At 39.8% G+C, this 15738-nt stretch overlaps 1 protein-coding gene across 3 annotated transcripts in view; it reads left to right on the forward strand.

Annotated features, from left to right (window-relative positions):
- Positions 1-15738, forward strand: part of ARSB (arylsulfatase B) — a 185170-nt gene that overhangs the window by 110047 nt on the left and 59385 nt on the right. For 2 of the 3 annotated variants that reach the window (XM_057494051.1, XM_036914141.2), the window contains exon 6: positions 8567-8637. In XM_057494051.1, the coding sequence (XP_057350034.1) occupies positions 8567-8637 (71 nt within the window). Of the gene's footprint in view, positions 1-8566; positions 8638-10239; positions 11394-15738 lie in introns of those variants that run through there. The other variant, XM_036914142.2, reaches the window with a different exon arrangement.

Consider the following 15738-nt stretch of genomic DNA (forward strand, 5'->3'; position numbering starts at 1 on the left):
TCTACATATTAGTGAAATCATATGGTATTTGTCTTTCTCTGCCTGGCTTATTTCACTGAGCATAATGTGCTCTAAGTCCATCTATGTTGTTGTAAATGGCATGATTTCTCTCTTTTTTATTGCCAAATAATATTGCATTGTGTATATGTACCACATCTTCTTTATCCATTCATCTGTTGATGGACTTTGGTTGGATTAACTTTGGTTGCTTCCATATTTTGGCTATTGTAAATAATGCAGTGAGAAACATAAGGATGTGTATATCTCTTTGAATCAGAGGTTTTGTTTTCTTCGGGTAAATTCCTGAAAGTCAATTACTGGGTCATGTGGTATTTCTATTTTTAGTTATTTGAGGAACCTCCATAGTGCTTTTCACAGTAGCTGCACCAGTTTGCATTCCCACCTGGGGGTGAGGCATGGAAGGGATGATGGGCTAGCTCTGAAAACAGCTAATGGGAGATAACTGCCCATTTTTTGTTTAGTAGTCTCTGGGTCCCATAGCTAGTGGTAGACAAAGTGAGTCCATCTTTTTTTCTGTTTTCTTTAGGATCAGGTTTTAAGTCTTATGGTAGAATCCAAGAATATGTTCATCTCTTCAGCATTGGCATTAGTGAAAATCCCCTTGAGACTTCAGCATCTGGTGTTCTCTTTAGTTTCCAACACTGTTTCCTGTTTTTATCGTTTTATAATTCTTCATGGGTATTATCATGGAAAGTAGAAAAAAGGCATATTAGGCCCTCCTGATTTGCCCTGATACTAACCCAGAAATCCTACAAATTATTTTTTCAGGAGTAAATAGGAAAAATTAAAGGTAAAGGAATGATTCAGTTATTTTTAATAATATTACTTATTTCTTAAGTAGCATACTTTAAAAATGGACTAAGATTCATTAATAAAAGTGTAAATGAAAATTTCTCTCCTCACATATAACTCTATATCAAATGAATTTAAGTTGCATATTTCCTTGCCAGATTTAGTCAAAATTTTGTAATTTCCATGCCTAAACTCTTTATTCATGGTTACATTTGCATGTTGAAATGGCTTTTCGAGGAGCATGGGATTTACACAAACGTAATACCTGCACCACATAACAAGGAAAATAAGTCCTACAAGGAATTTCACTAGTACACTGGTTAAAAATATAAATTCTGCAGTTAGATCTGGTTCAAGCCCCATCTCCTCCACTTATTATTTGTGTAATTTTGGGCACGTTGTTTAATATCTCTGTGCATCATTTTCCTTATGTGTCAAGTGTACCATTAGTAGTATCTACCTCATAGGCACTTAAATGAGGATTTAGTGAAAGAATATGTATAAAACTCTTAGCACAGTGCCTACAACATAGTCACAACTTAGTGGCTTGATATGAAGATGATATGATGGTGGTGCTTACAAAGAGCTAACAGGATGGCTGTTACTCTCTAGGTGTTTCTTGAAGTTTTTAATCAATAACCTTGTTTCTTCAAAATTTCATCTTAGAAAATATTGCCATGGCTATTTCTGCTTCTAAAAATTTGACACTGCCTTCCAGGGTGTGTCTTTTTTATGACAGATGGTCAGCAGCTAGTGGTAAAAGAAGTATGGAATGTAATAGCATTTCATTTATTATGGGAAATGTTTTACTGCTCCACCCTTCAACCAGTTGGAACATGAAAGTTGAAAACTGGAAACTCTATAATTGGACAATGCTGTGATCTCAGTGTCTGAAACTGTAGACTTTTCAAAAATATTTATAGCATATTGGAAACTAGTCACTGATCAGTGCCTCCTTTCCCTGTGTTTTTTTTTTTCACTAATTCAGAAAATATGAAATTTGGGGTAAATTAAAGTTAATATTGAAATGTCATTAGAGACAATGAACTGTGTACCATTTTATATAAGCCCTTAAGAGAAGAATGATTAACTCTTTTGTTAATAAGAGGCATTTGCAGTTAATAAAGATATTTGTTAATGGAGCCTTAAAATTAAGCAGGATGAATTGAAACATATTACATTTAAGGAGATTCTGAGACCATGTCTAAATTTTCTAGAGAGACAATTTAGCATAGTTGTTAGGAGTCGGGAATTTGGGAATTAGTCTGCCTATGGCCCAAACCCGATCTATCTGGCTCAACCACATAATCTTGTAAATCACTTAATTGCTCTGTGCTGAAGTTGTATCTATATTGTAGTATTGTGGATTAAATAAGATAATAATACTTGTAAAGCATTTGAAATGGTATATAGCACATAAAAAATGCTCTATAAATGCCAACTACTATTACTCAAACTAGCTTGGCCAAAACAAACTCCCCAAATAACTCCAGTCTGGTTGTTATGGACATGCGTGAAGCTTGCCCATTTCACTGGCTTAGAGGTAGGTCTCTGTCATTAAATGGTCAGTATGAATAACGTGTTTTAGTTCTTTTTCTTTAAATAATGGTTTACTTACTTCCATAACTGTTAACGTATACTGGGGTGGGCAGTGAGCAGCGTGCAGAAGGATCTTTAACAGTCCCATAGGTGCCTACCTCAAAGAAGCTAATTAGAGAGCTCTGCTTTGAACTTGTTAGCTTAGAGCCCAAACATTTGCCATAATAAAAACCCATTACATTGCTGTAAAAAATACCAGGGCATTCCATGAATTTATGTGATTATTGAAAAGTCTTTCCCCATGAACATCATTATTCAGAGATTTAAATTTTGCAAATGGAATCAGCAGTCTAATAAAGATAGTGTTGTATATATAGCTAAACTATACCATAGGCTTAATCTGAAAAACAGAGAAAATTCTTAAATAACAGATTGCAGTGTATCTTTTTTTACAGGCAGTTCATAATGAGTAGATTGTGTGATTAGCTATATTTAACACTAGTAATTTCCTAAAAAGAGACTTTCACGTGGCAGAGAATATCGTAACATGTCTTAGAAATTAAAGCTGTAGCTACACCAGTGTACTTCATAAGGGGAACTCTTGCCAGCAGGAAGAATGGATAGGAGTATTAGTGTTCCATTGTATCTACATACTACTTTTGTGTCTATATCTTAGTATAGTCTTGTATCTATCTGTAGTCTTATATCTTGTATCTGGTTATATTCTTTCCACATCTGCAGAGTCAGGATCCACATTTGCCAGTAAGAGGTGGTGGTGCTTTTAAGCTTCCAGCCTATTAAGCACTTATATACCCCAAGCACTGGGTGCTTTCCATATGTTGCCTCATTTATTCTCATATCAACACTATTAGTAGGTGCTGTTATCCACACTCTGCTGGTGAGAAAAACAAGGCTCAAATTTATATAACCTTGTGGCATTGAGGTTAAACCCTGGAAGGCTCTGCTCTTAAAGACGATGCTGTACTGCATATGAGTGAAACCTTCAGAACTGGTCAGAGGTTAAACTATTGATACAACTTACATTGTCCACTTTCTAGTGCTTTGGTTGTATGGAAATGAAACTTTGGAACAGCATAATGTACAAAACAATTGTGAAGTACTATAATATTTGTAGCATTATGTATAAATACATACATAAAGAAGATAAAAGCTAACACATGTTGTAATACAGCAACAGTCAATCCTGTGAACATTTTATGAGTTGAATGAGGCCACTATTTATTCTACAGGATGTGGTGATCTTACTGAAAGTTGTATTATGAACATACAAACATACAAGTGTAACTTTTTTCCTCCAGCTTACTTTGGTACACACACCTTTGAGGAAGAAATTGTATCATATACAACAAATTTGTGTTCAAGGTACTTATATCCCTATACTCTGGCACATTTAAAGAACTGATTTTGGAAGTTATCAATAGAGTTCTTAAGGTATTTTCAGAGAAACTAGGACTTCCTTTCAAGAGGAAGGCATTACCACTAAACAAGGGCTCATTACATAAGTGCCTTAAACTAGACACCCATTTTTGCTCTACAGAAAAAAAAAAAAATCAAGAATTTAGAACATATAATCAAATGTGATGACCTCATATAGCAATATTCAAGATTAGTGATTCTCAACATGAGCTGTGTGTTGGAATCAGCTGCATTTTTAAGAAGGGTCCCAAGATACTTCAATTGGGAAAGGATACTACTCTTTTCAATAAATGGTACCACTATAATTAGATATCCACAAGCAAAAGAATGAAATTGGATCCCTACTTCACAACATACACAAAAATGAACTTAGAATGGATTAGAGATCTAAATGTAAGAGAACATAGGAATAAATCTTTGTGACCCTGGATTAGGCTAAAGTTTTGTAGATAAAATACCAAAAGCAATAAAAGAAAAAACAGGTAAGTTGAACTACATCAAAATTTTAAACCTTGGTTCTGCAAATGATACTATCAAGAGAGCAAAAAAACAACCCACCAAATTGGAGAAAATATCAACAAATCATATATTTGATCTGGGACTTGCATCCAGAATATATCAAGAATTCTTGCAGCTCAATCATAACAAGATAAATAACCCAATTTAAAAATGAGCAAAGGATCTAAATCCTTTTTTGGCAAAAAAAAAAGACCTTTTGCCAAAAAATGCTATACAAACAGTCAATATGCACATGAAAAGAAAATATAAATCAAAACCATAATGAGATACCTCTTCATACCATCTAGGGTGGCCATAATAAAAAAGGCAAACATTAATAAGTGATGATGAGGATATGGAGGAATTGGAGTGCTCATACATGGTTGGTGACAGTGTCATATGGTGTAGCTGCTTTGGCAAACAGTTTAGCAGGTCCTTAAAAGATTAAATATAGAGTTGTCTTACGACCAGCAAGTCTACTCCTAGGTATATTCCCAAGAGAAATGAAAACAAATGTCCATACAAAAATATGTATATGATTATTCATAACAGCATTATTCATAATACCCAAAATGTGGAAACAATTCAAATGTCCATCAACTGATGAGTGGATAAAGAAACAATGGTATATCCATAAAATGAAATATTATTCAGCTATATAAAGGAATGTATGCTACAACATGGATAAACCTTGAAAACATGCTAAGTGAAAGGAGCCAATCACAAAAGGCCACATATTGTATAATTCCATTTTTATGGAATTTCTAGAATAGGCAAATCTGTAAGCATGGATTAGTGACTGCCTAAGGCCACAGGGAAGGTGGGGAGGTAGAAAATAAACCGTAACTGCTGGTGAGTACAGATTTCTTTTAGCAGGGAACAAAAATAATATAAAATTAGACAATGTGCAACTGAGAATATACTGAACACATATAACTGTACACTTTAAATGGGTGAATTATATGGTTTGGAAATTATATTAGAGCAAATTTTTTAAAAATCAGCTTGGATACTTTTATAAATCTTTATGCTCAGGCTGAACACCAGCCCAACAAGATCACTTTCTTGTGGTGGAAACCAGGCATCACTATTTTTTAAAGCTCCCTGGTGGTTGCATTGTATAGCCAAAGTAGAGAATCACTGGTCTAGAACCAGCTCCAATCTAAATGAGTTTCTAATGTAGGAAACTCTGAAAGAGCTCAGATCTCACGTAAAAGGACTCCAAGAGATTCTTCCAGTCTTGCTACTCAAAGTGAGGTCCTGAGACTGGCGGCAACAGTGTCATCTGTGAACCTGTTAGAAATGCAGGGACCCATCCAGCTCAAGTCAGAATCCACAGTTTAAAAAGATTCCCAAGTGATCTATATGCACATTAACATTTGAGAAGCACTGCTCCAGAGCAGTGATTTGCAATCTTGGTGGCACTTTGGAATCACCTGGGAGTTCAAAAAAACTACTGATGGTTTGGTTCCATCCCTGGTAACCTCACTGGTGCAAGGTGCAGCCAGAGCATCTGGATTGCAAAAGCTCTTCAGGTGATTCCAAAGTGAGATAAAGCCAGAGTAACTGGTGTAAAAATATTGTTTGAGGATATTTAATGGTGATGAGAAGAAAAGATAGTTAAAAATAAAATGTATATATTTTTTAACATAAGAATAGAGGAACATGCATAAGGAAGTGGAGATTGTTGATGACAAAAATTTCCGGAGCCACAGAGAAGGGATGGAAGTAAAACAACAGTGGGGAAGATTTACCTAAAATGACACAGAAGAAGAAAAAAAAGGCTAAGCATTTTCCCCTCCAGATCCAGGAGTGAGATCTTTCCTGTGGTTATTAGAGACTACTTGCATTTCAAGTGGCCAAGAGTTCTTAAGAGAAGAATGTTTTTAAACTGCATTGAAAATGTATGGCTACTTACTAAATTTTCTTTTAATATATAAAAGAGAATGTTAATTTGTTAATTCAGTGGTGGATATTCCTTCCCAATAACCAGAGTGCCAACATCCAGTCGCAGTGCCCAGTTTTACATTTCTGGGGAGTCAATTCCATAGACAGTGGGCACTGAGCTGAGTCCAGGGAGTCCTTCACTCAGGCCTGAGGGATTCCCCTCGCCAACAACAGGGCGCATCTTCATGATGACCAATGTCTCTCTGCCCACTACTGGTCCTTTCAGAATCATGACTCTAGAATCTTCCCTGAGCAATATTGTGGAGCTCACCTGGTTGGTCCTTGAGATCTCAGAGATCATCACCTCTCCACCCCTGCATCCCTTCCACCTCCCATTGTCCCCAGGTCCTTCATGTGACTTGAGTCCACTTCACCATTCCAGCATCAGTATATATTGTGCCCTTGTCTCCACTGAAATTAGCCACGTGATCTTCTCTGCCTTTTTGAGTTGACATGTGTATGTGTGTGTGTATAATGACTTCAGTGGATCTGCTAATAACAACTTAGTGTGTAACTCTTAAAGGAAACCTACTTCCCTCCTCTCTTCTTGTTTCTTTCCTTCTCCCTGTTCTTCCTTCCTCCTCCCCTACCTCTTCTTCATTCCCCTATTTCTCCCCCTCTTCCCTCTCATCCCCTCAATCTCTGGCATCAAGACCCTGCCTGCACCTTTTACTGAAACAGAAAGAAGTGACTTTAGAAGTGAGACTTGAGAACCTAGTAACCCAAAGCCCATTGCTGTGTTTTCGACCTGTTGGTAAAGGCAATCCTGTTCTCAAACATGTAGGGAACTTTCTAGACTCCAGAGAGGAAAATTACATGGTCAATTATTGAGATAGCTTATGTGGGTAGAATACAATTAAATTCCAAAAACTAATGCCTTAAAATGTACATGTAATTTGCAATTATGGATGGTTTTTCTGTATTTAAAATCCTAAACTCTTTAAATATCTTTTTTTCCTTGTGATACTTTTAAGTGTTGTGTTTCTGAGAGCTTAGAAGTATCTACAAATTATATACTACTTTAAAAAAATCTGAAGTTTTTCCTGATTACAGTAATACATGTTAATCATAGAAATCACAACTCTTCTACAGACACACCCCACACCAATTAACAGTTTGGTGTATGTTTTTCCACATTTCCATTTACCATCTTCCCTTTCCATATATGTATGCATGTTTTAAAAATCCACCTGGAGATATTACTAAAGTGCATCATTTCTCCAAAGGACTAGCCCCAGGGGAGGTACATGAGCTCATCTAGGGCTTTTGAATACTTTTAACTTTGTTTTAACATTTCCTTATTTGGCAAATGCAACATTGCCAGTCACAAAAAACATTTTGAAGTTGCATAGTCCTTGGAATCCCAAACCATTGCTGTAGACAATTAGCTGTGCGTTTGGGGTGTGGATTTGGGGCTACCAGAGTACATGTCTTCTTGGCTACATGAGGGACCTTATCGGTTAAGATGTGTACAAATCTGGTGGCATTAACAGTGCTTTGCAACCTTTTATTAGATTATCAAGAAGTCCTCAGTCCTCTCCCAATGATTGAAATTATGTCTAACAATTTCCTCCATGAGGCTGAGTCTGTAATAGCAAACTGACCTGTGCCCTTCATGCACACCCTATATACCACTGTGGTGTTTATGTTCCAGTTTTTAAGAACACTATTTTGAATGTCACATAATTCAGTATTTGGCCAATAATTTACTATATGCCTTCCTCATTTGTAACCTGAGGTTGTTGGACTAAGTGATCTCCAAGTTTCTTTTCAGCACTAAGGTAGGTTTTGATTGTATTTGCATGAACACCTTTTAAAAAAATCTTAAAGAGATATAGGTATTTGTATTATATTTAAGTTCCATGTTGCAAAATAGGATATGGAAGACAAGTTCACTCATGTAATATTTAAAAGGCATGTTGTATCTATAGCATTGATGCTGCCACTCTGGCAGCTGTTCTTTCTTCATTGACCTTTGAGTGTTCATTACAGAGTCTACCCTGGATGACTTGAGTTTTCATTTTGCTGCAGTAAAGAATGGTCATGTATAAGCACAGTTGCATTTTTTATTGCAGAGTCACAGGACTCTTGTTTTTTAATTGCCGTATGCTTGACACTGAAGTTCTTATATAAATGTTCAGTCATTGTTATAATGTAGATGAATGATGACTACTTGAAATATACCAGCCACAGATTTGGGAGACCTCTGAATCCATGACAAAGTTAACTGGCAGGTTTGTTATTTCCTGTAAATACAAGGAAAGGAAGTATTAAAATCATTCATACCCATTTGAGAGGAAATTAACGTTTCCTAAAAAAAATTCTTTTCTAGTGAAGGAAGCCCGTCTCCCAGAATAGAGCTGCTGCATAATATCGACCCAATCTTTGAAGACACTTCACCATGTGAGTACCTTGTTTATTGCTGCTAAATTGAATCTTATGGCTCACAAAGACAGTTTTACTGCCTAGTGTGTCTCTAGCCTCTTTTCCCACTTGAAACTGCTGTGGGGGTAAACAGCCCTTTGTGGCACCTTTCATACTAACAATACGGAGGCTTTGGTGCCACAGAGGGTTAATTCTATTCTTGTTTCTGGCACTTACTTAGCTGTATGACGTTTAAGCCTTTCACTCTCTGTGCCTCAGCTTTCCTGTCCATAAAATGAGGCCCCATGGGATCTCAGAGACTCCTTCTTACTGTAAATGTCAAGTTGTTGCCCTGTTCTTACCTGAGAGCTCCAGAGCTTTCTTCAAGAAAATTCAAGGTCAAGTGAGTGAACACATGTGATTGTGCTGGCCAAGTGCTGCCCAGCACCTGCTGCCTCTCACAGGCAGGAGTTACCTAGCAATCCTGGAAGTAAGTCAGCTCGGTTCCTTCCATTGTCTAAATTAACCCATAAGGAGCCTGGTTGATTCTTCAGGGAAAGAGGCCATTTAGTGCTCTCTAAGGTGCTATCCAGGCTATTGTGGTCCTGTGTAAAGACCATGCTAGTTGCCTAAGGCCCATGGTGTAGTGAGTTTGGGCCTGGAAAGCCTTGGCTGGTAGGCCCTTTGCCCAGGCTCCATCATAATGCTTCATCTTGTCTTCAGAAAATAGTGTTCTGACATTCCTGTCATTCACTGGGGTGTTCACACCCCACCTTTCTAGACAGACTCCTGCCCCCTCCCCTCAGCCTTTCCTTACTTCTTAGTCCTCTCCAACCTGGGCAGTGACCTGCCACAAGATTTCTCTGCTCAGGGAATGACTCAGTAATTCTGAATGCGTCTTCAGGTGTTCAAGGCCTGGCTTGCTCGCCAGCCTCACTCCAGGTGCTCCTGGTCTTACTACATGCTCGCCATCTGGAACACTTTCCAGAAGCCCCAGAAGAAAGGCATTCCTCTTCCGCATCCCTTTGCATACATCTCTGTAGAGCACTCAGCAAATTCTCTTCGTGCCTTCTTTCCCCATTAAGCTGAGCACTCCTGGAAGACAGGGTCTCCTGCTTATTTACCTGTTCATTCTCACGTTGTTAACACAAACACCCAGCCTTTGGTAGGCACTCAGCTATTATTATTCGATGACTGAATGGAGGAGAATTGGGGTGGAATAAAGACCAAAGTGGCCGCTTTAGACTTGGAGAGGAGAGAGCCCTGAGACAGTAGGAATGGCTGTGGCGTGGAGACATTTCTATTTCTGTGGAGTACACTCATGTCAGGGACGGAGACAAGGATACCTGCCTGTCCGGTTTGGTAGCCACTAGCTGTGTGTGACTACTGCACATTTGGAATATGGTTAATTGGACTGAGATGTGCTCTAAGTATTAAGTACACGTTGGATATTAAAGCCTTAGTATGAGAAATGTAGAACATCATAATATAGATTTACTTCTTGTTGAAATGGCAATACTTTGGTTAGGTTGAGTTAAATATATTATTGTTAATTTCACCTGTTTTTTTTTCCTTTTTAATGTGGCTATTAGAAAATTTTAAATTACATATGTAATTTTTATTGTATTTCTGTTTGTCTAGATGGTGCTAGGAAATGCACTGATGCTTTAGAAGGGGCTTTGTAAGAGGATCAGACTTGTGATCAGTTGCCATGAGACTACTACATCAATGATTCTTCAACTTCCCTCTGCCCCGCACACCGGGCACATCATGACACAATATGACACATTCTAGCCTGTAACTGGCTCACTTGAGCAGTGAATCGTAACCACAAGGCAGTCATATCAGAGCCTCTCAGAGTGGCCAGGAGAGAATAGAGGGGAGGCAGGAATGACTTTTGAAACTTCTGCATGATTGAATACCCTACAAAGCCCACACAACACCCAAGGATGTGCTGAATATGCTGCCATATCACAATGACCGTAACCTGTCCTCAGCTCCATCTGCAGAAGAAAAGCCTTAGCCCCCTTCATTCCCTGAACCGTATTTTGTCTTGGCATCAGAAATGGGAGCTCAAGGACTGTATTCTCTATGTAACCCAGTCACAGTGCTGTTCGCTGTAGGGTTCTTAGTACAACCTGTTGTGACTTTTGCTATCTTCCCTAAAGTGCCTCTAGTTAACTAACAGCACAGGGAAAAGGCTTCTCTAGTGTAAAAGTTAATAAGGCATGGAAATCAGAATAGAGAATCGTCTTAGTTTTTCTACCCATAGACTGTAAGGTCTTGAACAAATCCCTTCACTTTTCTTGGACTCAGTTTCCCATATATTATTCAATGGACCTGCTAAGATCCTTTACTGTGGTCACAGATTCAGGGGCGCTCTCCGGCCTTCTGCTGCTCCTCCCCTTTTCCTTGAAGCTCACCCCAGGCCTTCCCTGCTCACTTGGGACGCTCACTCTGACTCCTGCTTGTACTGAGGGACATTCAGGTCCTGGTGTTGACAGAGACCACATTCACTGTTGAACCACAAAAACAGGGCACTTTCTACTGTCTTTGCTTGCAGATAGCAAAGTGCCACCTCCTCCTCATATGTGGGCAACACCACGCCTTTCCTGCCCTGTTCTAATTTTCATGTCAATTCACTGTGCAGCAGAAGTTGAGAAAAGGAGAGCTGTGGTTGGGGGCCTGCTCCTTTACAGTATGATGATACAAGCCCATTATGTTTTCTATGCAGTTAATTTGTGGGGAAAAATTAAATCTGGCTACAAGAAAATGTGTATTTATAGGACAGCCAAGTGTACAAATTATATTCATAGAAGGTGTTTTATGAATATGTTCTTAGAGGCTTTTATGGAATAAGATCAGCAAGCTGACATTCTAGGGTATAAATTAAGGATTGATAATTGAGTCAGTGTTATCACCGAAGCATTTCTTTGGTTTCTAACTCAAGCAGTTCGCAGATTATTTGTATTACCATAGAAGCAGGTAATGTTCTACCTCCACCTTCCCCAAGACAACTGCATCAGTGAAGTAAAGATTCAATCAAATGATCTCTGAAATCCCTTCTAGCTTCAGCGTGTGGTGGCTCTCTATGTAACAGGACCAAAAAGGAGCACAGCTACTTACTTTTCACCCAGCTAGAAAGGTGCCCTCATTCATAAGCAGTGATGGAGCAAAAGCAGGGTCGTAAATAGGTGAAGACAAGTCAAAGTGTTAGAAACATTATAAGCACTGGAATAATTTGAATTATTGTATGATTTTACTACTACTGCATTTTGCCAACCTTTCTGATCCCTCTTCTGAAATTTCACTGCATCAACCCACTTTTCCATCTGCTCTTGCTCTTCCAGTGGGTCCTGTGGAGGGTTGTGGACCAATGGCTCCTCCTGTAATGACTCACAGGGACAGGCATGAGACATTTCCAAGGAAGCCTTACCTTCCAAGTAGTCCCAGATCCCCTCAGAAGCTGGCTTCTTGGGTTTTAGCAGCCAGACCCCCACCCTCTTAGCCTTATGTGTAGGGTGCCCCCAGAGGTCCTTCCTACTGGTGGAGTTAGGGCTTTTCTTATGGCCACATGCCCTTAGTAGGTTATGGCTTGTGTCCTCAAAGTAAAAACGTTCCCAAAAGACTGGTGCATGTGCACACACACACACACACACACACCCCAGAGGTCATAGGTTCTTCCATAGACCAGGAGATTCCTATGTAAAGCATAGTCTCAAAACCATAGATCACATCCATTAGGATGGCTACTATCAAAAGAAAGGAAAGAAAGAGAAAAGGAAAAGAAAAGAGAAGAAAGGCAGTAAGGGAGGGAGGGAGAGAGGGAAAGGAAGAAAAAACAAACAAGTGTCGGTGCGGATGTGGAGAAATTAGAGTCCTTATGCACTGTTGGTGGGAATGTAACATGGTGCATGGATGGATGAATGGTAACAAATGGGGTATACACATCCAGTGGGATATATTCAACATTAAAAAGGAAGGCAATTCAGACACATGCTACAGCATCAATGAACCTTGAGGACATTATGCTAAGTGAAACGAGCCAGATACAAAAAGACAAATACTGTATGATTCCACCTGTATGAGGTATATAGAGTGTCAGATTCGTAGAGACAGAAAGTAGAATGGTGGTTGCCAGTGACTGAGAGGAGAATCAGGAGTTAGTGCCTAATGGGTATTGAGTTTTGCAAGATAAAGAGTTCTGTGGACGTTGGTGGTGAGGGCAGTGCAACAATGTGAATGTACTTAATGCCACTGAACTGTACACTCACAAATGTTCAAAATGGTGAATTTTATGTTATATGTGTTTTACCACAATTAAAAAAAAAAGTAAAACCAGAAAAAAACACAGGAACTCATGAGGACAGGATCTATATCTTCTTTCACTGCCATAGTCCCCGGGCACAGCTCAGAGCCCACCATCATCCTGAGGTCTCCTTGAATACTTTTTAATGAATGATGAATAGCACAGTAGGTTAGAGTCATTGTTTTTATTGTCTCTCAGCCTTCTGAAACTTAAAAGTACCTCCAGATGGAAATTCACACCCTCCTCTTAAACCCTGAACCTACATCCTACATAACTACTTAATAGTCACAGACCACTTCTTAATTTTAATTAACATTATCATATACAGATGTTTGAAATTACTTAGCCAGTTTATACTTTCCCTGAATTGAAAATATCAGCCAGAAGAGCTGATGTGGGATTTTCCCAGCCTTTCTTAATTCCTTTCCCCGAGGCTTCCCTGATCTACAAATGTAGATTTATAAAGCCCCTGCCTCTGGGCTTGGCTCAGCCTGACTTGCCCTCTGAGTCCCTGGCACTCCTCTTCGTGCCATTCTGTGTTCCAGTCCCTCCTGCCTTCCTGGCAAGTTCCCTTTCATTGTTTTACTGGCCACTGGTCCTCTGAATGCCTCAAATATGGTTCCACTTTTCTCTCTCCCCTCTGCCCCATGGCCGTGTCAGACGTGTGGGCTGTAATTGCTTTCCTGTGTGCTGTGAGGAAACTCTTTATTCATCTTTAGAGGCTTTGTTCTGAGGTAACCTTAGACAAACATGTTTTTGGTCTCTGTTCAAATAATACCTTTTTCTCTTCCCTCTTTCCTTTCTAAGAATAAGTCCAAGATTTATCTATTCCCCCATATCTTTAAAATATTTCTTTCAAGCAGGCTGACAGACTTTCTCCAGCAGTGCAGGAGAGTCAATGGAGGGATTCTGAGAGAGCTTGAGGGAATGGGCTGGTGCCATTTGAGCTGGTTTATGGGAAGCCCGGAAATATCCAAAGTGGGGGGGGGGGGCAGCCACCATCCCAAGTTAGGCCCTGAGATCCTACACCTGTGAGCTCGGCTCCGAGAGGCTCCCATATCAAACTCAGTGCCTCCCCTAGTTTCTAACCAGCATGTCTCAGACCATGAGGAACAATAGTTTCAAAGGCATTAGTTGGCCTTAGAGAAAATACATACCCCCATCCTGCAGGCCCTACACTTGACACAGCCTGCTCTGAAGTAATGACTACCCTGCCTGAGACTACAGCTCACCTCAGAAGTCAGACACACACTCTGTGCTTTGCTAGAATTCTCCGGTTATGTCCACCTGTGTAACTTACACGTGTATACCTGACACACATGCACACATCCATAGCACTCGTCCTGCTGGTGGAAGCTTGAGCATAGACGAAGAGCAGTGACAGATGTTAGCACTTTCCTCACCACCAAAGGTCAGGTCTTCAAAGTGATTCTGTACAGCTTTGTTACTATTTCATTTAAAGGGCCTCTTTTCTTTAAAGGTTATAATGAGATGTTATTCCTGCTCATGATTACAGGGTGAAAGAAGTCTTCCCCCTCCTCTCTCACACACATTTTCTGTGGCAGAATTGCCAAGTCTGTACTCGATCCACGAGTCATTGCAGGGTTGCATGCATGGAGATGCTCCTCTTTTCCTCGTTAGAGCAACATCCAAATCCATTTTCCAACATTAGGCTGCCACACCTGAGATGATTTACTTGGTAGATACTGATGGCCCACAACACACTAGGTAGTTTTGTAGGTACTGGACCTCAGTTAGGCTTTAAGTTTTATTAGAAACCAGTCTGGAATAGGACATGAGCACAGCCTCTCACTTCCCCCCTTGGCAGCTGTTACATGCAGCCTCCTTAACCCGCCTTCTACAGCCTCCATCATTCAGCTGAAATGACCACTCAGCATCATTGCCCTCCTTCAGTCACTGTCAGCTTCCTTTGCCTCTCTGACCCTTCTTGAGGGACTGGTTCACATCCCTACTCCTCAATGAAGCTCGGCCTCACTCTTCCAAACATGAGTCCTTTGAGTTTCTCTGGAGCATCCTAGGAAACTGAGCTCTTGCTACGTCATATTGCAGTTATTTATATTTATGTGTTTTCTGCATCCAGAGCCATAAGCTCCAAGGAGAGCACAATTTCATCTGTGTAGCTCCCTCAATGCCTATGTACCTGAGATTTATATATACTGAAAGAATGTATGCTAATAAATTAGTCATTTAAGTTGGTTATCATCCATTCATTTAATTAGAATAAATCTTGCAAGAGCAATAATATCATACATTATTTCCAAAGCAACTTCATTTCTTTCTGGGTATATTTGAGAAGTAGCAATACAGAGGCAGTTTTCTATCTTGCAGCCTAAAACTAGCTGTTGAGCAGAATAAAAAAGTTAGGTGGGATGCAGGAGGCTCATCACCTCTCAGTGATGAGATTGTTCATCACTGCATGGGACACCAGAGGGTAGAAGGCACCTCAGCATTCACTTCCTCTACCTTTATAATCCGAAGGAGATACAAGGGCATTGGTCATATGGCCAATATCTAACAAGCAGACCTGGGACCGGGGCTCTCCAGGTCCAGGTCTTGCACGTAAGCCACGTCCTACTGATTTCAGGGGTCTCTTTGCTTTCTGTTCTACACCAAGCTTGTGAGAAAGGGGCATGCAGATCTTAGTTACAGTCATCTCACTCGCATAATAGCAGGTTAGGAGCTCTTATGCTCTTAAATGAGGCTGGAAAGATGGGTCTAAAGTGATACTAGCCTTGCGGATTTCATGTATAACCTGACTCTATGGATGGCGGCAGCTTCTCTTTGTAAAGCCAGTTAGGGAAACCTGTTGG

Source organism: Manis pentadactyla, chromosome 2, assembly GCF_030020395.1.
Source record: "Manis pentadactyla isolate mManPen7 chromosome 2, mManPen7.hap1, whole genome shotgun sequence".
NCBI classification, from domain to species: Eukaryota; Metazoa; Chordata; class Mammalia; order Pholidota; family Manidae; genus Manis; species Manis pentadactyla.